General features: G+C 43.5%; 1 protein-coding gene and 1 long non-coding RNA gene across 3 annotated transcripts in view; one reads left to right on the forward strand and one right to left on the reverse strand.

Moving 5' to 3' along the window:
* Window positions 1–27,084, forward strand: part of LOC124253366 (ADAMTS-like protein 3) — a 131,226-nt gene that overhangs the window by 89,066 nt on the left and 15,076 nt on the right. For both annotated transcript variants that reach the window (XM_046687117.1, XM_046687118.1), the window contains exons 3-10: window positions 827–1,060; window positions 1,998–2,145; window positions 11,058–11,187; window positions 11,685–11,886; window positions 12,218–12,356; window positions 13,114–13,146; window positions 14,289–14,412; window positions 17,305–17,435. In XM_046687117.1, coding sequence (XP_046543073.1) covers window positions 827–1,060; window positions 1,998–2,145; window positions 11,058–11,187; window positions 11,685–11,886; window positions 12,218–12,356; window positions 13,114–13,146; window positions 14,289–14,412; window positions 17,305–17,435 — 1,141 coding nt within the window. The remainder of the gene's footprint in view (window positions 1–826; window positions 1,061–1,997; window positions 2,146–11,057; window positions 11,188–11,684; window positions 11,887–12,217; window positions 12,357–13,113; window positions 13,147–14,288; window positions 14,413–17,304; window positions 17,436–27,084) is intronic.
* On the reverse strand, window positions 10,800–26,411 carry LOC124253368. Its single transcript, XR_006892190.1, has 3 exons — window positions 26,401–26,411; window positions 22,035–22,038; window positions 10,800–10,928 (listed from the first exon to the last, which is right to left on the reverse strand). It is a non-coding gene; the product is annotated as an uncharacterized LOC124253368 (long non-coding RNA).

The following is a 27,084-nucleotide window of genomic DNA, read 5'->3' on the forward strand; positions in this document are numbered from 1 at the left end:
TGTATAAGGTGTACTATCTCCGCTGTGCTGGCGCCGTGGGGACGATGATCAGTAATCCCTCCCTTCTTATCCTGGCTATCAGCCGGTCATGCTGTCCATCAGTACCCACTGACCTCATTCCATGAACGAGACAATTTGTCCATCGCTACAATCTAGACTCAATCTCTCGGTTCAGTTATAAAGGCGATATAAGCTGCATACAGCATGTTAATAGCGTGGTAAATTATGGTAGATGATCTGTAAGATGTTCAACAAATGAGACTGTTGATATATACACGAACGGAATCACTATGTAGGCAAATGAGCTTGCAAATAGTTGGGGAGTCAGACAAGAAGGACAAACAGGATGCCCAATGATTTCGCTGATCGAGTCAATCAACGTGTATCTGGACTCGAAACATTTGCAGGGATCTTAAAGGATGTAACAAACTGGGTTGTTTCAGTCGATATCTTAGGGACTCGACTTTCACTGCAAATTAACTTTCCATATAAAAGGAAATGAGGTCACCGTAGCGATGTTCTCTCCTAATGACGATTGTTAAGCAGTTACGGTCAGATGTATATTTAGCTTACCTTCTGTGGAGAAATGGAACAGCACGCATAGATAATCATTCATTCATCGATTATTGACAATTTATTACATTATGGAGAGTCCCTGTTTATAAATTCCTTGTGTTCCCCGCTGTGATATTGCTGGAATATTGCTAAAAGCGGCGTAAAACCATACTCACCCACATATAAAGTATTCTCAGGGCAAATACAGCTAGTTCTTAGTACGTCAAAACTACGATCAAAATTTCGATCCATTGAAATCTGACTCTTTCAGCCGTGTGCACCAGGCTCGCTTGACTTTCGAGAACAACAGTGCGCGGCTTACAACGACGAGAGTTACGGTGGCAAGTTCTACCGATGGCACCCTTATACAGACCGGAAAAACCCATGCGCCCTCTACTGTGTAGCATCAGGGCCGAGAACTCTCGCCCTACTTGCACCCAAAGTTTTAGACGGAACGAGATGCAGAGACAAAGCGCTGGACATGTGCATCAATGGCACGTGCATGGTAGGTTGGCGGATAAAGATTCTGACAGTCACCTTTAAATAATATAAATCAAGCATTCTTTATTGATAGTCATCTGCTTACACATTTGATATAAATAGCCTCCCGAGTCCGTCATAACGGTTCTTATGATGATTACACAATGCCATTTAGAAAGTGGTCAAATGTAACATATGTTATATTTGGGATTACACTTTCTTAGTAAAGTACAAATTAGTCCTTTCATTTTTTTCTCTTTTTTCGAGTTGAGTCCCATCCGGGATTCGAAACCACACCTTCAGAGTCAGGCACCTAATCGCCAGCACACAAAGTCAGCCGCTTAACCCGCTCAGCCACGGCGACTTCCACAAAAATGGAAGTCGGACAAATGGTAGACTTTGTGTACCCCTCTGATAAGTGTTAACTGGCACGGCTCCCACGACCGAAAGCTATGATTACTTAATGCCGTTTAGAAAGTGTTTAAATATAACATATGTTGCGGTTCTTATGATACTTACACAGAGGCCCTAATCGTCTAAGGCACCGCAATGCTCTGCGCAGAGTTTCGTCACTTGGACGAGCCAGGAACCAATGATTTTGCTCCTAGGTTTATAGCAGACCTGTGCTCGTTGGTTTTCTCCACCACTTCGGGTTTATCTTCAACACGAAGCTGACACGCAATGATATCACATAATATTTTTTTTAAGCAGAGTTACATCGAGCCCACTTGCTCACACAGTTAAATACCTTCGCGGGTGTATATTGAAGGGTTGCTTATTTGTGATGATACAGAGTGATTCAGAGTGATACAGAGTGATACAGAGATACCAAGCATAATGACGTCACTAAGGGGTGTCCGCGGATCATTTCTTTCGAGTCGTGAAATGGTCAACACTGATCCCTTCATGCAATGGCCAACTGATAATTCAGGGTTACCAATATACATCTGTTTCTGTTTCAGTCAGTTGGATGCGACCACAGACTTGGTTCGAACCAGCGTTTTGACTTGTGCGGCGTGTGCGGCGGCGGTAATGCGTGTCTGAACGCTAAGGGGATGTTCCACTGGGTGGAGGCGGGTCTCTCTCATTGCTCCGCCTCCTGTGGTGTAGGTAACACACTCCTCTCGTCTTATATTACACTATATATCCTTATCACTGATTGGTTGACACTATGTTTTAGGGCGGGTCTCTCTCATTGCTCCGCCTCCTGTGGTGTAGGTAACACACTCCTCTCGTCTTATATTACACTATATATCCTTATCACTGATTGGTTGACACTATGTTTTAGGGCGGTCTCTCTCATTGCTCCGCCTCCTGTGGTGTAGGTAACACACTCCTCTCGTCTTATATTACACTATATATCCTTATCACTGATTGGTTAGCACATGTTTTAGGGCGGGTCTCTCTCATTGCTCCGCCTTGGTGTAGGGTCTTATATTACACTATATATCCTTATCACTGATTGGTTGACACTATGTTTTAGGGCGGGTCCTCTCATTGCTCCGCCTCCTGTGGTGTAGGTAACACACTCCTCTCGTCTTATATTACACTATATATCCTTATCACTGATTGGTTGACACTATGTTTTGGGTCGTGTCTCTCTCATTGCTCCGCCTCCTGTGGTGTAGGTAACACACTCCTCTCGTCCTATATTCCACTATATATCCTTATCACTGATTGGTTGACACAATGTTTTGGGTCGTGTCTCTCTCATTGCTCCGCCTCCTGTGGTGTAGGTAACACACTCTCTCGTCTTATATTCCACTATATATCCTTATCACTGATTGGTTGACACTATGTTTTGGGTCGTGTCTCTCTCATTGCTCCGCCTCCTGTGGTGTAGGTAACACACTCCTCTCGTCTTATATTCCACTATATATCCTTATCACTGATTGGTTGACACTATGTTTTAGGGCGGGTCTCTCTTATTGCTCCGCCTCCTGTGGTGTAGGTAACACACTCCTCTCGTCTTATATTCCACTATATATCCTTATCACTGATTGGTTGACACTATGTTTTGGGTCGTGTCTCTCTCATTGCTCCGCCTCCTGTGGTGTAGGTAACACACTCCTCTCGTCTTATATTCCACTATATATCCTTATCACTGATTGGTTGACACTATGTTTTAGGGCGGGTCTCTCTTATTGCTCCGCCTCCTGTGGTGTAGGTAACACACTCCTCTCGTCTTATATTACACTATATATCCTTATCACTGATTGGTTGACACTATGTTTTAGGGCGGGTCTCTCTTATTGCTCCGCCTCCTGTGGTGTAGGTAACACACTCCTCTCGTCTTATATTACACTATATATCCTTATCACTGATTGGTTGACACTATGTTTTAGGGCGGGTCTCTCTTATTGCTCCGCCTCCTGTGGTGTAGGTAACACACTCCTCTCGTCTTATATTACACTATATATCCTTATCACTGATTGGTTGACACACTATGTTTTAGGGCGGGTCTCTCTTATTGCTCCGCCTCCTGTGGTGTAGGTAACACACTCCTCTCGTCTTATATTACACTATATATCCTTATCACTGATTGGTTGACACTATGTTTTAGGGCGGGTCTCTCTTATTGCTCCGCCTCCTGTGGTGTAGGTAACACACTCCTCTCGTCTTATATTACACTATATATCCTTATCACTGATTGGTTGACACTATGTTTTAGGGCGGGTCTCTCTTATTGCTCCGCCTCCTGTGGTGTAGGTAACACACACTCCTCTCGTCCTATATTCCACTATATATCCTTATCACTGATTGGTTGACACTATATGTTTTAGGGCGGGTCTCTCTTATTGCTCCGCCTCCTGTGGTGTAGGTAACACACTCCTCTCGTCCTATATTCCACTATATATCCTTATCACTGATTGGTTGAGCACTATGTTTTAGGGCGGGTCTCTCTCATTGCTCCGCCTCCTGTGGTGTAGGTAACACACTCCTCTCGTCCTATATTCCACTATATATCCTTATCACTGATTGGTTGACACTATGTTTTAGGGCGGGTCTCTCTTATTGCTCCGCCTCCTGTGGTGTAGGTAACACACTCCTCTCGTCTTATATTCCACTATATATCCTTATCACTGATTGGTTGACACTATGTTTTAGGGCGGGTCTCTCTCATTGCTCCGCCTCCTGTGGTGTAGGTAACACACTCCTCTCGTCTTATATTACACTATATATCCTTATCACTGATTGGTTGACACTATGTTTTAGGGCGGGTCTCTCTTATTGCTCCGCCTCCTGTGGTGTAGGTAACACACCTCCTCTCGTCTTATATTACACTATATATCCTTATCACTGATTGGTTGACACTATGTTTTAGGGCGGGTCTCTCATTGTCCGCCTCCTGTGGTGTAGGTAACACACTCCTCTCGTCTTATATTCCACTATATATCCTTATCACTGATTGGTTGACACTATGTTTTAGGGCGGGTCTCTCTCATTGCTCCGCCTCCTGTGGTGTAGGTAACACACTCCCTCTATTGTCCGCCTCCTGTGGTGTAGGTAACACACTCCTCTCATCCTATATTACACTATATATCCTTATCACTGATTGGTTAGCACTATGTTTTAGGGCGGGTCTCTCTTATTGCTCCGCCTCCTGTGGTGTAGGTAACACACTCCTCTCGTCTTATATTCCACTATATATCCTTATCACTGATTGGTTAGCACTATGTTTTAGGGCGGGTCTCTCTCATTGCTCCGCCTCCTGTGGTGTAGGTAACACACTCCTCTCGTCTTATATTCCACTATATATCCTTATCACTGATTGGTTGACACTATGTTTTAGGGCGGGTCTCTCTTATTGCTCCGCCTCCTGTGGTGTAGGTAACACACTCCTCTCGTCTTATATTACACTATATATCCTTATCACTGATTGGTTGACACTATGTTTTAGGGCGGGTCTCTCTCATTGCTCCGCCTCCTGTGGTGTAGGTAACACACTCCTCTCGTCTTATATTCCACTATATATCCTTATCACTGATTGGTTGACACTATGTTTTAGGGCGGGCCTCTCTCATTGCTCCGCCTCCTGTGGTGTAGGTAACACACTCCTCTCATCCTATATTCCACTATATATCCTTATCACTGATTGGTTAACACTATATTGAGGGGCGGGTTACTCTTTTTCGTCCCACAATACAAATGTTACACTCCTTTTTTCATTACATTACGTCATATACCATTACCCCGGAAAACCCGTGGTGGTTGCCACCCCCACCCCTTACGGTGTAGTACCTCAATCCCCCACCCCTCATACTTCAATATGGCACGTATATTCCAGCTTTAACACTGACTCTGAAGGAAGAACTCGAGTTGAAAGTGTGATCACCTGTCCACGTCGTCACACATTGTGACGACCACATTCGAATTTTAGTTTCTACTTAACCTGGTCGATCTGTCCTATCCTTGACACCCCAACGGGGTGTTGGTTAGGGTAGGTTAGGGACATAAAGCAGGGTTATAGCATTCCGGTATAAGAATGTATGCATTAATTTCAGGAGCATATTAATCTTAGAAACTACTACCATATTTTTCCATCAAACGAAGTAGGTGTCAATCGTGCATGTTTTATTCGAAATTGCCAGCTTGTGGTTAGCATGCGGTTTCAAAGAAGGTTTAGAACATTCATTTATCGTTATCTTGAAAATCCGACTCTGCCAAAGTTAATCCAATATATTACACGACATCTAGAACATATTGCCCTTTAGTATATGGCTAGAAGGAAGTATGGAGATTAGTGTCAAAGAGAGGAGAAAGCCTATGTATGTGTATGGGATATACAGGCATGTATACTATTATAGGAACGTGGGGTCAGAGACTCATGCCGAGATGTTTAATGCATGAACTTGACCAAAACACGAGTTTATGATGCATGTTTACAGCCCATTAAATCAGAATTATAGCGACAGTTTACGAGGTGTAAGGATTTAGATGGTGAATGCTTCCTTGTCAACACTATTTACCTATGCTTGAAGTGCTGAGACCTTCTGTGATACCTGGGTACTTTACGGCGCGACGTGTGTGCTTTGCAATCATTATGTTCTTACATGGAGGGAACTATAAACCTTTTCATCCAATATATCTGACTGTACTATAGAGGAATATGTTCACCTGCAGCAGCCTGGAGTGTTAACACTGTCGACGGCCGTGTCACAATCTTTGTACCTGGATGATGAATGTGCGGTCTTGTGAAGGCGTTCACACGACCTTTGACCTTAATTGCACGTAGTGCATACCAGCGGTGTTCTACAGCACATATGTAAACAGGGGGATTCGCCCTCCAGTCCCCCGTCCTTACAGGTATACGTCAAGTCTGTATCTTTCCGTCTTGCTGTGTACTGAGAGGACACTGTTCGTGTTTAAGTCAACACGCTAATGTAGTAAAATGGTTCTGGTGATGTTTAAGTGTAGGTAAATCAACTAGAAATCCGAGTTCAAAAGTTGTACAAACGTAGATACCTGGTTGGAATTCTACCTGGTTAATTAACCTTGATCTCCAGCGTGTTAACACTATGGCTATAGAACAGCTGTCTCCACACATACTGAAGTATTTGGTGGTAGGAACTTATAGAGATCGCATATTGTATCAGAACAGGTCCATCCCAAACTGCATCCACACCCTCCCAACACATCACCCTCCATAATGAAGTTACATGTTGAAAGAGCTGCGAGAACTGGTATGGGATCTGCCGCATATACACAAATGTATCAATCTCACAGCTGAGGGAAAGTTTGTCACATCAATTTTTATTTGTTTATGCATTCTTTGAAACAATACTATTGATACTCTGATATCAAAATGGTGCGTTCGTCCCTGACTTTGGAAGAACAAAGAATAAATTTCTAGTGGCCTCAATCCTATGACATGAACCGTTCTATTTCTGCGACGATTTTCCCAGGAATTATTTGTGCCTGCGTGGCAATGTGTTACACTGTAGATGCTTGTGTGCATTAAGGTTGTTGTGTGGGGACCAGCATCCGCATCCATCACACAAAGGGTATCCAGGTGCATAGGCGGATCCAGAGTGGGGGTAGGTGCGAACACACACACACACCTTTTGTGCACACAGTTTGTTAAACACCCCATTGAAACTCGGGTTAAATGAAATTGACACTCCTGTCCAATAGTGTGCACCCCTCCCTTTCTCAAAAGCTGTATCCGCCCTGGGGTGTATGGTGTATTACACCTGTCCTAGGAGCCCCAAGATCATGGACGATTACAGAGACTCCAGCAAGTCTCTCACACTCATGATATCCACCCACCTGTCCATAAATCCATACATGCAATCATACACTAACCTCACATCTACCCATCCCTCGAACCATCCATTAACTCATATATGAATGGATGAACGCACCCACCCACAACCTTCCCACGTACACACGCTGTTACGCACGCACACACACCCATACATTCACACATCTGTTTCAGTAGAAATTAGTACATCAATCGCTAGATACGTAGTACTACTGACTCTTTTCAAAAATGAAATACTTTTGTAGCCAAATAAGTACAAGAATATCATATTTACTCTGATTATATCAATGTTTGTTCCTACTATTGGCCATGTTTTATAGTCGAATGTCACATAGCTAAATGTTGTTGACTGGAGTAATAGACGTCGTTCTGAAGTGGAGGGAAGATTTAGTTCCAACACATAAGTCCGACAGAGACTTTCTTTTCTCTTGTTTACACATATTATTTTGGTATTGTTTTTGTTTGTTTTTTATTGGGTGGACTATGAAGGTACAAACACTCGTGTTAAATAAGTACGCGCGTCTGATAAATCAAAGTCAGTTTCGGCTCTGCTGCTTCAATCCCACACAAGATCAATCGTTTTGTTACGGTTCAGACATCATTAGCGGGTCGACCTCTTAATTAAAGCTCTTGCAGGATGTCAGTAGGAAGATATTATCAATGAAAGTTTCATATGTTCCAGAGCCAATGGTCTGTTGAATTGATCTGAAGGGTTGTGGTTAGTGGTGAGATTATCTGCACAACTAATCAATGCCTGTTTACTTTCAACCTGGATGTGCCGTGTCTGTTTTAAGTGTGGAGGATATATTTGACGGAGGTGTTGCAGGTTAATTGCGACCAGTGATGAGTTTAACTCTAACCCACATCTTCAGCCTCAGTATCCTTTACTTAAGCAGCTCTGATTTACCAATGATGTTTATGTCGTTGGCTCAGAATTCCCCTCGTCCATAGCAGCTGTTGCGGATGTATGCTACTCAAAATAAGTTAAGGAATACGTGATTCTTTCATAATACAATAGGGCGGTGGGGTAGCCTAGTGGTTAAAGCGTTCGCTCGTCAAGCCGAAGACCCGGGTTCGATTCCCCACATGGGTACAATGTGTGAAGCCCTTTTCTGGTTACCCCCGCCGTGATATTGCTGGAATATTGCTAAAAGCGGCGTTATACCATACTCAATCACTCACTCACTCACTCATATATAGTTAATTTGTAATGTCAACAAAGATAAAATATGGTTACATCAAAAACAATCGAATAAGTCCTTCTCTCGTGTATTATATATACCGCGTATTGCCATTGATGGGACGTTACTCATATGTTTTCACTGTAATACAGAACGGAATAAAATAGGCGTAAGAATACAAAATGCAGAACAAACATTTTAGCTTTAATAGAGTATTTACATCCTTAGGGATATCTATAGTATTGTGAATAATTGAAGTGTTGAAAGTTGATTGTCCAGTAAATTATGTCAATTTGCTACATTGTACAGAACAATACTACACATATTGGCTAATGTCTTTCATAATTTTTCTTACTTTTTACTTTTAATAGCACCGTGTAATCATTGGAATAACCTATTCAAACCTTGGACACATAGTACTCCATAAGCGTTGGTTATTCTATATAATAAATAAGGTTTATAACTGGTTCCAGTCCTTTACAAATTTCAGTACAGTGGAAGTCCTCTAAACCGGAATTCGTTGGGACCGGCAAAACAATGCCGATATAGCGTACGTGCCGGTTTAGAGAACTTTTCCCTTTTCAACCTGAGAATGATCTTCCGTGTGCCGTACAATACGAATGAACAACGTGTTGATAGTCATCATATTCTTTATTCATCAATAAAGATAACATCCAGATTAGAGGGCGTGGAAATTATCATAAATTAACTAGCTTCTGCCGGGACCAAATTCTAGTGCCGATATTGAGAGCATGCCGGATTGGAGGGCTACCGGTTTAGAGGGCTTCAACTGTATTCTGCCTACCACAAGAACTCCAAGAAAATTAATGCTTTATCCAGAGACCTGTTACCTTCAATCCCCTTGATCTATGTCAGGCTGTCAACACACTCTCTCACATGTAGGCCTATGGGCGTTCTGTCCCTCTCCGTCACACGGCATCACATACAGCGCTGTCGTCGGAGATGCACGACTTGGCGTGATTAATAAACATGGGTGACACCCAGCACACTCCTCCTGCACATCTGCCTTGATCTTTTGTGTGAGGATTACTCATCTACGTTACAAACTGGAATGTTTACATGTCCGGCAGGAATTGGGTTAGAGCTTCAAACGACCACCGAAACACCTGCACCCGTTCCACAAAGCGGCCCTTAGCTACGACAGTCGTAGGTCGATATTAATGAATGACATGTAAACCGTCTGTCTTATGACTACGATCGTATTGTAGTAGATGAATAGGTTGCACATTCTTTATGATGTTTTATACCCGTGGAGATTCATTTTAGAACTGGGGTTGGCGGGGTAGCCTAGAGGTTAAAGCGTTTGCTTCTCATCCCTAAGACCCGGGTTCGATTTCCCATATGGGTACAATGTGTGAAGCCCTTTTCTGGTGTCCCCGCCGTGATATTGCTGGAATATAGCTAATAGTGGCGTAAAAACATACTCATTCACTCACTCCCAATGTACTATTCTAGTGATTACCTTCACATTCGCCAGGTCTGTCATTTTAGAATCGGCCCCAGCACCCGTTACTTGTCTTAAGAGGTGACATAATGTAACAGAATGTCGTTGTACAAAACAGCTTAAGCCCTACGACTGTCGTAAGTCTATGTTAAGGTGTGAGAGATACGATCACCTCAGCCCTAGGAATGTCGTAAGTCTATGTTAAGGTGTGAGAATTACGATCTCCTCAGCCCTACGACTGTCGTAAGTCTATGTTAAGGTGTGAGAGATACGATCACCTCAGCCCTAGGACTGTCGTAAGTCTATGTTAAGGTGTGAGAGATACGATCTCCTCAGCCCTACGACTGTCGTAAGTCTATGTTAAGGTGTGAGAGATACGATCACCTCAGCCCTACGACTGTCGTAAGTCTATGTTAAGGTGTGAGAGATACGATCACCTCAGCCCTACGACTGTCGTAAGTCTATGTTAAGGTGTGAGAGATACGATCTCCTCAGCCCTACGACTGTCGTAGGTCTATGTTAAGGTGTGAGAGATACGATCACCTCAGTCCTACGACTGTCGTAAGTCTATGTTAAGGTGTGAGAGATACGATCACCTCAGCCCTACGACTGTCGTAAGTCTATGTTAAGATGTGGAGATACGATCATCTCAGCCCTCCGACTGTCGTAAGTCTATGTTAAGGTGTGAGAGATACGATCACCTCAGCCCTACGACTGTCGTAAGTCTATGTTAAGGTGTGAGAGATACGATCACCTCAGCCCTACGACTGTCGTAAGTCTATGTTAAGGTGTGAGAGATACGATCAACTCAGCCCTACGACTGTCGTAAGTCTATGTTAAGGTGTGAGAGATACGATCACCTCAGCCCTACGACTGTCGTAAGTCTATGTTAAGGTGTGAGAGATACGATCACCTCAGCCCTACGACTGTCGTAAGTCTATGTTAAGGTGTGAGAGATACGATCACCTCAGCGGTGTGATTGCTTTGCGCAGTGTGTACCCTTGTTACCTGGCTCGGAGACTCGTTTCATCGTAAACCGACGGAATGGATGCTTGCCCATTGTATCAATCATATGTTCTTGAAATCAAGTCTGGGTTTTGTGTTCATGCAGGTATCGTGAGCTCTGTGTTCAAGTGCCGAGATCGAAACACGCACAAGAACGTCAAGGATTTCAAGTGCCAACACAGAAGCAAGCCGTCTGGAAGGATGAAGAAATGTTTTACCAGAAAATGCCCCCCATCGTAAGTCAGTGCGAGATAGTATAGTCATAACATTTTGTCCGTCACCTATCTGATTGTTTGTAACATTTTCCGAAATTACAACCAGAAACTTATTTGTTTTAGGAATACTGAAGTTTGTGGAAATTTAGTTTGATAATGTGTATGTACTTCAATTAGGAACGACGCTTCGGTGTAGGTTGTAACACCGTCATCAAGCAAGGGCAACGTGTTGGTGTAGGTTTTAAACCCGTTCTCAAGCATGTGTTAGAACCTACACGCTACGTTCTCCTAGCTCTAACAAACACGATTTTCATCCATACATCTTATCCTTACTTAGTACTATAATGGTAACTTTTTTCTTGCCCGCTAAAGAAGTTATGCATGGAAACTAATTTTTTTAAAACTTATGGCCCAATTCTGATGTAAGCTGTCGTAATACTGCGTAACTGTTGCTAAAGTCGGCATAGGACCGATGTCTTCCAATAACGTGTAACGCTATGTTGTATTTCCCCTTCTAGATGGAAGATTCCCCCCTGGAGCACGTGCAGTCACACGTGCGGGGGAGGGTTCGAGTTCCGCGATGTCCGGTGCATGGACAGGATGACCAGTGGGCAGCTGGAGCGCGTGGAGGACCGCTTCTGTGCTGGATCGAAGCCGTCTACGTCCAAGCCTTGCAATACCTTCATCTGCCCCAAGTGGTATGCGGGTGAGTGGTCTCCGGTAGGTAGCACCCCGCAACTGACTATACATGTATACTCCAGCATCTGACCAAATATGTGTACTGTATAGAATCTCTCGCAGACTTACGCCACGACGTACCTGACGATACATGTAGATATACTCTTTAGAGATCTATCTATGACTAACATCACCACATCTTTAATTGTACATTTTATGATAGTATAATATACTTCGCTGACCTGCTCTGGCCTCAGTCTGTTTTATATAAACGATATAGGCAATACATGTGTTGGCTGTTTATTCAAAACGTCATCATGACGTCACATGTGACGTCACTGGAGACTAAGACATCTCCTGGTTCCTATTACAGTGCAGTGTGACGTGTGGGTGGGGCTACCAGTACAGGGAGGTGGTCTGTCGTCATGAGGGGGACACCTTCTGTAACCATACCAACAGACCACTCACAAGGAAGAACTGCACTACCAACTTCCCATGCTTCGATTCAAGTGGTAAGTTATGAGGGTAGAGATGGAGCGGAACGTTGAGACGATAGTTTTGGGTAATGTGAGTTTTCGGAAAGCATGTTGTGAAAGAGAAAGAGGGGACGAATGCAAGCAAGTGAAAATGGACTTATACAAGGTTAGATATGTTGTGAGAGGGTTTATATGAACGGACAAGATGGACATATCTTCTGGAATTGACTGGGAAAAGAAATACCATCGGATGGGAAGGAAGATATATGGAGGGTGGGGGTTGGGGTGGTGAGGAGACTTAATTGGGGGAGGGATAATGGACTCTGAAAAGAACATTATTTCAAAGGAGGAAGGTAAATTTGAAGATTACCATTGCAATTGAAGATTGGAGGAACAAGGAATTAGGAGGAAGGGTGGATTTTGGTGAGGAAAGACTATCTTTGACAAGGAAGATGGACTTAATAGAGGAATTTCGATTTGGCGAGGGAACAGAGATTATGGAAAGGGCAGAAATTGATTGAGGGAGAGGATGTTGGGAGGGAATATGGATTTGGTAAATTAAAATGAATGTATGGGAGAGGAGACGGATTCAGGCACGAAATATATTCTTGGGAAAGAAAGATGGATTTGGTTAGTGAACAGTACCTTGATAGAGGGGAGAAAAATTTAGGTGGGAGACGATGTTAGCAAGTATCAGCTACGTGTAGAGCTGACGGCCATGTTGAGATCGGTGTTGTATATACAAACATTGACTGTATCATCTTGTGGTAACGATGTCCTATTCATATTCCAGATCGTCACTATGTCGCAGAGCACGATGAAAACGGTATGTCATATATTTTTGTCAAACACAGTTGAACCACAGTACAAACTAGATATCCTTTTACATATCAATAGCGGATGATTTATGACAGGGCTCAACAAACGTGTTGAGAATCACATACCACGGCATTCTAACTGTGTCAACAACATGCACACGACTGCCAGGTAACATATTAAAATCTCTTGTTGGCTTAGACCGTGTAGTAATAAAACAGGGTACAGGAATTTCAATTTGCTAGCATCGACAAGTGTTGGTGACAGAACGGGAGGGCTTCACCCCGCTAACAAACATTCCCGTATGCTTGATAAACGCTGAATGGGCTGTTCTGTGTTAGGGCAACATCTCCAGTATCCTACATCTCTACGTGTAACCTGTTTAGATTGGCTCTGGGTCACGACGTTACGGCTCGGAATGTGATGAAAACTTTTATACATAAACGTCAGGCGGTTATAAATTGTTAATGCATAATAATAAACAGTAGGTCTATCAAACAAAGTTAGACGTCATACAGCGGTAAAAACTTGCGTATGGAAGCATTATTGCCGCATCCATGTTGGATTTTGTCAGTCGGGTCGACGTATTGCGCTGCAAGGCGGTGTATACAGACGGAGTGTGCTGTAGCAAGCCAAACACTTCAGTCCGCATCCTCCAGCCACATCAGATCATGTTGCATTGCGCATATTGTTTACGCATTTTCCCACAAAGTGTTAAGTCGTGAAGAGTACAATGACCCTCATAGGTTCACTGTTGAACTAGACTGGTCATCTGTCAAGGTGCAATGGTTTCTATGCGTTCAGAGGACCACGTGTCCTGGTTCTACGGACAGCTTCATCACCAAGCGACTCATCAGATGCAGGCCGCTGCCCTGTATTTACCCTGACAGTCAACATATCTCTTTATACAGTGGAAACGGTTTTAAACATGCTGCACGCTGGCTATTCCCGCTGCACAAAGGACGAGCATGTTTGCGGAAGTTCACATTGTAACTTTAAAGATGGACAGCGTGTTGGATCTGTGCTAAACCGAATAGTTACAAACGTTGTAGGGTTTGAGTACCGCTGTCTGGGCAGTTGTTGATGTTGCAACAATGTTGTGTGCACTCTATATGGTCGTCGTAGTGAGGCTGCTGATGTTATGTGTTGTAGGCGGGGTACAGGAGTCGTCGCTGGGGGAGCTCAGACAGGCGAAGACCAAGGATCGGAACCCGGATGCAGAGTTCATGGTCATACACGAGGATGAGGTGAAGGACCATGATATGAGCTCACCAAGGTAAGAGACTTAGGTCAAGGTCAACTAGGTATATATTCACGGTACAATAGACACCAAGAAAACTGTCACCTTTCGTACCGCTTGATAATGTGTATATCATGGATATACTGAATATATTGTGAGCATATGTGAGACCATTCCACGGACAGCTTGACGGTACCTGTTATCATAATGTCAACATCTGACCGTGTTCTGTCAATCCTGTCAGTGTTGTCAAACAGGTCGTGGTGTTTATAGTTGCCTCCAGCACAGTGTGCTGTTGCAAGGATTCCGTCCAGAGGAAAGCAACAACACTCTGTCGTGTCTATTCCCGATCTACCGAATTACTTCATTAGGCCAGCATTCCTACACGATGTAGTTCATTAGATGAATAATAGTCTAATTAGTCTGATGGAACGAGGATCTGTGAACACGCTGCTGTGAATTCCTACCATTCTTCTGTGTATCATGTTGAATACCTTCCTCTAATCTTCACGTCGGGTCCAGTTCCAGAATGTTTTGATTCACAATAACGAACATATCTGTCAAAAATCACCAATGAAGTTATGATCCGTTCTGTTTTAAAACGGGTTAGTTAAACTTGTGCTTGTGTGCCTGCTGTAATTGAGGGTTAAGTGGTTTGATTGGCCAGTATAAATATACTCGCGCTCCGTACATCATCATCAGTGATTAACACACAGACACAGCAGATGGGGAAGCGCACGTCGCTGTTTCGTGTTCCCTCTCAGAGGATTCATCTCGCAAGATCTTCGAACAGTTTTTATTAAAGGTTTCCCCAGATCTAATGAAACCATTTAATCATCTCCTTCTTACCTGAGATGGACCTCGAGTCAGATAACGACGTGGCTTGTTGCAGTCGCGTGTAGTCTGGTCGTTATCACACCTGGCAAGTGACGACATACCTGACTTGAAAAACGCTGCTTGGTCCGAAAACTTGTTGCCGGAAGAAAGAATTCTCTCAGACATGATTGATGGAGCTCGTTGTTTCGCGGGGTCATTTTCTTGTGTTGATTTGAAAGTTCAGGGGGAGACTTTAATCTCAATTACGGCTTTGAAAAAGGACACATTATCTGGTTGACAAGCGATGGAAGTATTCTGTTGACACGATGCACCAGAATTCTTTGGGTTGTAATCTGGTTTGTTTGTGAAGGAGACGATATTAAAACTTTTCTTTGAGCAATAGTTGTATAGGAACTTATCATCATATTGTGTCTATTGGAATGACAGGCGGTTATGAAATGGAAAATTCCATAAGCATGTGAAATAATAGAACATAGGGAAAGAACGCCATATGTTTTACCGATCTGTGCACACAAAATGCTATTCACAAGACTGTATAACAAAAGGGATAAATTCACCTTTCCCTTTTTATGTAGTTCAGCATTCCAAAGAGTGCTGAAAATGTTTGAGCAAGATTATACCATTTAATGCCTCGGCAAAGATTTCAGGAAGTTGTGAGGTTGACACGTGAAGAACAGTTCCAAGCTGGGCCCATCAGTGACAAAATGATGTCAGAATCAATTTCCTAGTTTGACTTCTATGTTATACTCTTCAAAAAAGAAGGAAGACTTCATTTTTAATTTACGATCGGAAACATTTGGGAGATATATCGGAGTCAATCAATGTTGATATGATAATAATGAATGTTTTGAGGGTGCATCACCACTTGCACTTCCTTATGACCGTAGTTGTTTGTACAGTAATCGCTCTTGAAAGTTGATTGGTGTATGACGTGAAATTTGCATGTGTGCGATTTTCATTTTCAAACAACAATTTTCATTTTCAAACAACAAAGAAACGGATAGAAACAAACGCTGACAACTGTGTGATGCAAGATGATTGTCAAAATAAATAGTCTACAGTGATTTAAAGACCTGTCTGTCTTTGAAAAGTTTGTCAACGCTTATACTTCCTATCCAAATTGAAAGTTCAGGTTCCCCTACATTTTTTTAAGAGTATATGTTCCGGTGTTGTGGTTTTCTCCGGTGACCATGTGACTTGGCTTTGCATGTGTTTGTGATGGGTATAACAGATGGGGCAGGTCGCCTTTAGGTAAAACTCCATGGGATAGCGATTCATAAACACATACTTTGGATACAATCAGAATATTACATTGGTCATTTCTTTAAGCAGTAAAGCTCTTGTTTCGCACGACGGGTTGTTTTCGATGGCCCAACGTAACGACAAACCGAAAGATGAGTCTCATTAACCAATTCAGACAATGACCTACTTTTCAGCCGATCCGAATTTTCTCGTCTTAAAGCGAAAAGAGACAAGACAAACAACTATGGTTACACTGAAATCCAATTCCTTGTTTCATAAGAAAATGGTATTTACAAATTAATTTTAATTTTAAAGTTTAAAAAAATCGTATTTCTATATTTTATGTCGAGGTTTAGGCAGCATGTCGTTAACTAAGACGTCACAGACTGCCCCTGTTTGAAGAGGTGGTACAATGATTCACAATTCATCTGGCTCACTGGTAACACCTGTTATGCGTCCTTTGCGCTAATTTAGTGTATTTTTGTAACGTACAATGTGACTGATATAATATCAAGTCCGTACCAGACCGCCCAACTTTTCTAGCGGCCCAGCCTCGTTTTGAGATTTCCACGATTTCCAGATTTCCGTTTGTCAGAGCACGCCGTACGACAGAGCACGCTGCAATCCGTGTTTCCAAGGATTATAAGGAGCGTAGTGTTGCAATATACAGGTGATTAAATGTATCAAATAATACTGATCAATATTAATATATACAGTTGAATGAGTTGGTCTCAAAGTTCTGGACTGGTTATTGTACTAAGTTGCGCAATAGGACGGGACCCAGTCAGCAGGAAACGAGACTGTTGTCTAATCTATGTTTTGACTTGGATGATTGCGTTCTATCGCCAGGTTCGTGGTGTCGAGCTGGGGACCGTGCAGCAGCACCTGTGGCCCCGGGACAAGGAGGAGGTACGTGCGGTGCCAAGTCTACCTGGTCTACCTCCAGGACATCACAGACCTGGCAGACAGCGAATGTGAAGGTAATCACTAGAATAGTCCATTGGGAGTGAGTGAGTGAGTATGGTATTATGCCGCCTTTGCCAATATCTCAGCAATATCACGGCGGGGGACACCGGAAATGGGCTCGTCACATTGTACCCATGCGGGGAATCGAACCCGGGTCTTCGGCGTGACCAGCGAACGCTTTAACCACTAGGCTACCCCACCACTACCTAAGTGACCATTGTGTACATGAACTACAGAGAAACGACACTAACAACACGAGTTCGACTGGTGATTACAGTATATAAGAGAGTTATTTATTATCATTCATTGCCATTCTGAATTATTTTAATTCAATTTTATGAAAAAAAGTTGCATTGAAAATGAAGTCAACTTTTAGATCGCCTGAAAACGAATTGTCTTCTACGGCTGTTTTTGTGGATGTCGATTGAGCGATAATTACTCTGGAAGTGCATTAATCTTTCTTGTTCAAGGTGGCGTATACTTATCTAGTAAAACAATGTGAATGTTGTGCTAAGTCTAACAGTGCCATTAGCGCGGAATTGCGTAATGCTACCTGCATGTATGTTGCAAGAGGTATGGAACGCCCAGGTTACGGCGCCTTTGTTTTAGCTGACCACATGTATGTCATTGAACTAGAATGCATTCATATCAGATTTGTGAACATCCACGATAGCATTTATGTTAAACATGCTCTGTTTTAGATTGATGCAGATACTTTAATTTGGTTCGAGTCTGTAGTGGGTATGCATTTCCCCAAACAGAAGGTTTAGTATCTGACTGGAAACTGGTTGAGTCTAATGGTTTTGGCAGCAGTGTTTTCTGCTTGTGTGAAGACATACTTCAAACGAAACATAACGTCAAGAAATCGTGAAGCGTTTACACTTTTCAATATCCATCCATAAATGAAAACAAAACAATACAAAAGCATTAGAGGCGTGACGTAAATTTGGCAGCCAACTGTCAAAGACAGCGTAATGAACACCAAAATCATCGCACATAACGCCAGTTCTTAAGGATTTGCACTGGCTTCCCACTGAAGCGAGAATCAACTTAAAGTTCTATGTATGGTGCACAAATGTCAAAATGATATGGCACCATCATATCTCTCTAATATGCTAGTAGACTACATCTCTATAAAGACTCTTCCATCTCAAAAGATGAATCTTCTGAACATACCAAAGTATAAGTTCACCAGCTATGGACAGAAGTCCTTTAGTCATGCAGCTCCTCGACTATGGAACAAACTTCCTCTGGACATCAAACTTTCATCATAATTAACTGTATTCAAATCAAAACTCAAGGCCCGATTATTTTCAGGCTATTATTCATAGACTTTATTCACCCTATTATTCATGGACTTTAATTTATAGACATTATCTCCTGCTATTATACATAGGCCTTATTTCAGGCTATTATTCATAGGTTTTATGTCATACTATGATCTCATTATATGTGCCTTTTCTCCCATTTTATGCGCGTTGAGCATGCACCCTGTGGATGGATACAGGCCTTTATAAATACTCATTATTATTATTATTAATGTTCCTTCAATTATATGTTTTCTCCATGGTCTGGCGACTTTTCACAGTGACTGTCTATACCTACCTGCGACAAGGGCAACTGTTTTAGCAGGGGATACAATATGTAGGCCAGACTGGACAAAGGTGTCAAGGTGTGGTTAGAACATGTCCTAAGGTCCTCACGTAACGGTCATGGTGGCCAATCAGTCCTCACCCCCTTCCTGCCCTCTCCTCCTCCCTCCCTGCATCCCCAATCTGCATCCCACCATCATGCTCACCACTGCTGTAGTGACTAGTCCGTAATGGATCAAAACATTAATGGCATTCTTTCACAGAACATGAAGTGCTTTACACGATATTTGTTTGGGGCACTTGCATTTCATATTTAAAACAAATGGCAAGCTATGTGTGCAAGAACTCAACTTTGGCAAAGATATACACGATAAATCAGGTATATTGGCACCACGTGTCACATGCCTGCACGTGCATCACGAGGAGGGAAACACGACCCCGGACTCCGCAAGATTTATGTATCTAGACGTGTCTGACACGAGGATATCCCAAATTGTGAAATATTTATAAAACGAGCTCTGGCAATGCCATGGCCCCAGACAAACTGCCACTTCATATTACTCTTGGTATTTTTGATGAAGTGAAATCAGAGTGACTGAATTATGGAGCTGTACCTCACAAGAGATTGCCTGGAGCTGTACCTCACAAGAGATTGACTGGAGCTGTACCACACAAGAGATTGACTGGAGCTGTACCACACAAGAGATTGACTGGAGCTGTACCACACAAGAGATTGCCTGGAGCTGTACCACACAAGAGATTGCCTGGAGCTGTACCACACAAGAGATTGACTTGAGCTGTACCACACAAGAGATTTCCTGGAGCTGTACCACACAAGAGATTGCCTGGAGCTGTACCACACAAGAGATTGCCTGGAGCTGTACCACACAAGAGATTGCCTGGAGCTGTACCACACAAGAGATTGCCTGGAGCTGTACCACACAAGAGATTGCCTGGAGCTGTACCACACAAGAGATTGCCTGGAGCTGTACCACACAAGAGATTGCCTGGAGCTGTACCACACAAGAGATTGCCTGAGCTGTACCACACAAGAGATTACCTGGAGCTGTACCACACAAGAGATTGCCTGGAGCTGTACCACACAAGAGATTGCCTGAGCTGTACCACACAAGAGATTGCCTGGAGCTGTACCACACAAGAGATTGCCTGAGCTGTACCACTCAAGATTGCCTGGAGCTGTACCACACAAGAGATTGCCTGGAGCTGTACCACACAAAGAGATTGACTGGAGCTGTACCACACAAGAGATTGCCTGGAGCTGTACCACACAAGAGATTGCCTGGAGCTGTACCACACAAGAGATTGCCTGAGCTGTACCACACAAGAGATTGCCTGGAGCTGTACCACACAAGAGATTGCCTGGAGCTGTACCACACAAGAGATTGCCTGGAGCTGTACCACACAAGAGATTGACTGGAGCTGAGATTGCTGGAGCTGTACCACACAAGAGATTGCCTGAGCTGTACCACACAAGAGATTGCCTGGAGCTGTACCACACAAGAGATTGCCTGGAGCCACCACACAAGAGATTGCCTGGAGCTGTACCACACAAGAGATTGCCTGGAGCTGTACCACACAAGAGATTGCCTGAGCTGTACCACACAAGAGATTGCCTGGAGCTGTACCACACAAGAGATTGCCTGAGCTGTACCACACAAGAGATTGCCTGAGCTGTACCACACTGGGCTGTGCCACAAGAGATTGCCTGAGCTGTACCCACACAAGAGATTGACTGAGCTGTACCACACAAGAGATTGCCTGAGCTGTACCACACAAGAGATTGCCTGGAGCTGTATTGACAGCTGTACAAGAGATTGCCTGGAGCTGTACCACACAAGAGATTGCCTGGAGCTGTACCACACAAGAGATTGCCTGGAGCTGTACCACACAAGAGATTGCCTGGAGCTGTACCACACAAGAGATTGCCTGGAGCTGTACCAAACAAGAGATTGACTTGAGCTGTACCACACAAGAGATTGACTGGAGCTGTACCACACAAGAGATTGCCTGGAGCTGTACCACACAAGAGATTGCCTGGAGCTGTACCACACAAGAGATTGCCTGGAGCTGTACCACACAAGAGATTGACTGGAGCTGTTTAGTGTGGGGTAGACAGGAGCGGGGTGGCATCGGAGAGGAGATCGATCCTCTGAAAACATATACACAACTTTTTAAAAACATGTCTGTGGCGGCATATCGACGTCAAGGATTACCTGTGGCAATCGCCTTATATTCAGTTGTGATTTACTGTCAGGAAAGTATCATTACCTGTGCTACTGGCATATCGTTGTTGACTCTATAAGTGTTCTGTGCCTTGAGAGCTCTTGAATGACAAACAACTACTTTTTCCTCACTGTTTTAAGTAGTTGTAGATCCAACGGAGAGCTACTGAACAATCGCTGTCGTTCATATACGTGTAAGCGGCCAGGGTGGATGTTGGGGGTTGGGGGTAGGGCATATTGACTCCCAATGACAATATGTTCTTTGTTATTGAAATCCTCTACTGTATTGTCAAGTGGAATCACCGTGCAACGCTCCACGCCCGTACTGAAGATTAAACTTCATAATGCGACGCCGTCACTGAGACGAAAATTGAATAACCTGTGTAATTTGTTTCTGTGAAAAAAGACGTACTAGGTCGACACACTCTAAAAGAAATTTTCCTAACTCGATTTTGAAATATATGTTATATAGAGAGTGTTCTCGTTAAATCGCGTATCTATCAAGAATGTGTTGTGATGAAGATGCAATCCAGCATATTCAACATGTGGCTTTACTTGAAACCCACAGGATTCTGCTGTGTCACTCCCGTAATACTGGCGATCATCTGCTAAAGTTGGGGTGTAATTCCCGTGAAGCTAAACACTGTCCGAGATTGTGGCAGGTATCGGTTGTCAGTCGGCCAACAATGGTGGAGGGGAGTCGTGTGTTAACCGTGGAATCTCCCTGTGGTATCCACCACCCCCTACTGGCTGCAACAAAGCCCGACTCAGACGACACTCACCTGCTGTAGATGGTTAGAGCTTTACGTCCGTGTCTATGTGACTTAGGGCAGCATTTTCATTTTTTGTGTTTCTCATCGCCCATCCGACCCTTCTAATGTTATTGCCGACACACACACCTCCAAGAGACTCCAACTTTTTTTTTTCATTCCAACACCGCCGACTCGAACCTAAAACGTACCGACTCGTCATATAAAATGTTTATCAAATTAAAGTGTTTTAATCAGTCGCACGCCACATGTTCAGAGAAGGCGAAACACATAAAAGAATGATGCCCTTTTAGGTAGCCAGTATCCCGACCGACCGGCCCATGAACGATAAATGTATTTGGAACAAATTTGGTGGCAACTAGCCTAGTGCCGGTTGATACGCCCGACGTTTCAGGGATGAACCACAAGAAATAGCCATAATAAAAAATGATGCCCTTTCTTAGAACCACGCCGCAAGCTATCTGTTCTTGAAGAACAGAGCAGGTCTTTCTACGACATCTCGGGATGTCGTGGTGGAGCTGGAACGATAAATGACAGTTTTGGAACAACGTCCCTGTGATCCCGACAGGACTGGATCCCAAGGGGAAGCCACAGAATTGGATCCCCACCCAAGGTAAAACCACAACAGGTTTTCTGGATCCCCACCCCCATGATAACCCTATATCTGGGTAAAACCTGGATCCCCACGTGGTCCAAAATAGCGAGTCTTTCTAGATTTGGTGTAGGGGAGTAACGAGTCTTTCTGGATCCCCACCCAAGGTGTAAGGGGAAGGATCCCCACCCAAGGTGTAAGGGATGTCCACTGTAAGGGGAAGTTTCCCCACCCAAGGTGTAAGGGGAAGTCACAGGATCCCCACCCAGGATCCCCACCCAAGGTGTAAGGGGAAGTCACAGGTCTTTTGGATCTGGATCACTGTTTTTCTGATGCCACCAAGGGGAAGTCACAGTCTTTCTGGATCCCCACCCAAGGTGTAAGGGGAATCACAGATGCCCACCCAAGGTGTAAGGGGAAGTCACATGTTTTTCTGCATGCCACCCAAGGTGTAGGGGGAAGTCACAGGTCTTTCTGGATCCCACCTAAGGTGTAAGGGGAAGTCACATGCCTTTCTGATGCCCACCCAAGGTGTAAGGGGAAGTCACAGGTCTTTCTGGATCCCACCTCAAGGTGTAAGGGGAAGTCACGGGTCTTTCTGATGCCCACCCCAAGTATATAGGGATGGGACATGCAGATCCCTATTTCAGAATAAAGGGGTTGTCTCATGTTTGGTCAGAAACACATCTTGTTTATAAGAAGAAGTTGCAGATACGGCTAGCCTGTGTGTGCGATCTGACCACTAACTAGGGATGCCCCTTGTGTGTGTTGGGATACGTATGCTGTATCACCAAATAGGAAATACATAAGGTTGTTATGAACATCCTCGATTGGAAACTACCGAGCTTTTGTTCCGACAGATTCCCGTGTCTGTGGATGAGCTCTAGCCCGTCACACCCTCATGGAACCAGACTGGTTGGCATATTTCACTTGGCGTCGTCCTATATCTGCCGATGTCTTAGAATCTCACGTGTGTCTGATGTGAAGGTACAAGGTAGACGCTGAACAGTGTACTGAACCAGCACATTACACAGGTGTTGCCAAATACATGAGAGAATACCAATCTTCTACTTGCATATCCAGAGTTCCATCAAAGTATTCATGTATTATTACTTTGAAGCTATGGCCCCGTGTGAAGCCAATACCATTTCACCTATCACGGTCGTTCGTTCACGGACTCGTCAAACCAGTGTCATGAAAGCCTTTCAGAAGTCTGTTTCGGCCCCTTGCTGTTTCATCCCCTAAATATTTTCAGATTTCCTTAACGCGTTTACACAACACAATTACCACCTTTGCCTTTGTCCTGGAGCTGTACATGATGGGTTCTGCTCTGATGTCGGGCGATGTTGGTACACCCCTCCGGCCAAAACAACTAAACGATTACGGGCCATGGTAGGATGAAGGGTTACCAAAACAGCGCAGCGCCAGCTTCGCTGAGAGCTGACTCGCTAACACGTCATACGAGACGAGCTGTGGGGAGTAGGGGTCTATACAATGTGACCAGTAAGCATTTACCCACTAACTATTTTCATATGGCTCTATCATGTTTTAAACGATGCTCGGGGATATTCGGTTTGTCGGGGTTACATAAACATCGAAACGTGAGAATGGCCACGTATACTGACCTAGCTGGCAATCATTACAGGTATCAGTCCCTCGCCATGAAGGGAAGGGGAAGCTTATGTCTTCTTGGTTTATTCAGGCAGTGATATGAATATAATACTGATAGTATGGACAGACAACTACACCACCCAAAGAGACGGGTCACATACTGTAGCCTGGAGCCCTTGGGAACCTTACCTTTCAATTACAGGGACTCTATAGACTGTGAAGATGATCGTGAGGTTTATATGGTAAACATATAATTAACATATACTATGTATATAACACCTACGTAAACAAAACATGTTGTAAACTATTTCTAAACCAAATATAATTATTTGTTCAATTTTGTTTTAAAAAATGCTCATGTCTGAAAAACATGATTATATTCATATGCACAATACTACGTCAAGGGCTATCAATCAGAACTGAAACGTAGACGGAGGTCAACAACAGGTTTAACTTGGGAATTGTGACAGTAATCAATGAAGTCACCAAATTGTTTTGTAAATCAGAAGGAAAATATGGTACTGGGTGACGGCATGTACCAGACAGAAGGCAGTTAACCTTTGTGTCAATATTACCGCGACTAATTAGTTTTTGAGGTTTTGGGGTAGCCCAGTGCACGTGGTTAAAGTGTTTGCTCCTCACCCCGGGTACTATTCCCCACATGGGTGAAATGTGTGAAGCCCATTTCTGATGTTCCCCGCCGTGATATTGCTGGAATATTGCTAAAAGCGGCGTAAAACCATACTCACTCACTCATTAGCTTTTAATATGATAAGGGGCGGTGGTTAAAGCGTTCGCTCATCAAGCCGATGACCCGGGTTCGATTCCCCACATGGGTACAATGTGTGAAGCCCATTTCCGGTGTCCCCCGCCGTGATATTGCTGGAATATTGCTAAAAGCGGCGTAAAACCATACTCACTCACTCACTCACTCACTCACTCACTTTAATATGATAAAACCGTGTAGTAATTTATATATGGTATCGCAATATTTTATACCTAAGTACGTAATAGTTATATTTAGTTTTCAACATTTTTCTAATCTGATTCGTTTCCTACTATTGCCACAGGGCAGCTAAATATTCCACATGCCGATCCGGAAACCACACCAGACTCTCCCGCGGTGATCAGCTTATGTCCTGGGATGGCAATACCAAACTTCAGTCAATCAGCCGACTTAGGAATAGGCGTTGGATTACAAACGTCATGTTTTTCTTCCATATAACTCCCAGTATGGGTGATTAGGTGTAATTTAATAAACTTCGTGGAATGTTTCTTCTTTCACCGTGATTTGAAGCTAAGAATTCAAGCAATATCGTGAACTCTCTGTGTGATATCAGGGAAGATTTTCCGCGTGAAATACGTCCAACAAAGACAGGGCTAGGAGCCACGGTCACACGCCTTTCTGGAGCACTCGAGTCCGACTTCAATGCAACGTCTCTGGAGATTACAACATTCTTGAGAGGCATCTGTTGCACATATCAGATTTCTCATTGTTGAATGTCGACCACATATAGGTCAGATGCTGCATAGATCTCGTCATCTCACATTGACAGCAAGGTTACTCCCGTGGATTCATACAGCACTATATGCAAAGAACACAGCTACAGAGTAGGCGAGTGTGAGAGGGGTGCTGTGTTGTGTGCTGGTTATGTTGAGGTGTTAAATGACGTTGGGCACTGTATCACTAGCGAATGGTACCCCAGTGCTGCTAGCCGTCGCGATATAGAGTTGCCTCCCTTAGCCATACCAGGATCCAGTAATTTCGGGGTTTGTATCCTAGAATTGCCCTGATACTTGGTTTACCACCCCCCTGGGTTCATGGCTTCTTCGTTCGACCAGAGGTGTAAACGTATATCACAAATACATGCATGGCAAGTCAATGTTTCACCCCAAACAAACCGGAATCATATGGTACAAATCAATGTTTCACCCCAAACAAACCGGAATCATATGGTACAAGTCAATGTTTCACCCCAAACAAACCGGAATCATATGGTACAAGTCAATGTTTCACCCCAAACAAACCGGAATCATATGGTACAAGTCAATGTTTCACCCCAAACAAACCGGAATCATATGGTACAAGTCAATGTTTCACCCAAAACAAACCGGAATCATATGGTACAAGTCAATGTTTCACCCAAAAACAAACCGGAATCATATGGTACAAGTCAATGTTTCACCCAAAAACAAACCGGAATCATATGGTACAAGTAAATGTTTCACCCCAAACAAACCGGAAACATATGGTAAAAGTAAATGTTTCACCCCAAAACAAACCGGAAACATATGGTACAAGTCAATATAGTCGATTATTTCGGTTATCATTTTTGCAACTGATCACTCAAATTATTAATACCTTCCATATGCTCACCATAATACATTTGGAAAGCTTTATTAAGCCCTTGATTGCTGTAATCAACTCTGATCAACTTTTGAGCAAGCGTGGCATGAAATATCCTGCTTGATTGTACCTCATAAATGCTGTAAAACATAGACATACGCTGCTGGAATATATAGGGACTGTTGACTCTCTGAGAGACATTCAGGGTGTCGTGCTCCGTGGTAGTGTTCAGCAATACCTACCTTATCAATGCAAGGTGGTTTCTGCGTTCATAATGTACATCAGGACAACGAACAGTACTTTTAACAACATATAATAACATTCAAAGCAACTGTTTTGAGTCATGACATAAACAAGACTTCAGATTTCTCTTAGGTTTATATTACAGCCTACCACTAACATCTACCATCGGGTCGGCGTACAAATGACCCTGTTGTACAAAGCGAACATAGTGTTGAGTCGGTCGCCAGTAGAAGCGCTAAGGTCCGGGACGTGATTACTTCCGTGG

Source organism: Haliotis rubra, unplaced genomic scaffold (genome assembly GCF_003918875.1).
Source record: "Haliotis rubra isolate DU_JTF1 unplaced genomic scaffold, ASM391887v1 Scf54, whole genome shotgun sequence".
Lineage (NCBI taxonomy): Eukaryota > Metazoa > Mollusca > Gastropoda > Lepetellida > Haliotidae > Haliotis > Haliotis rubra.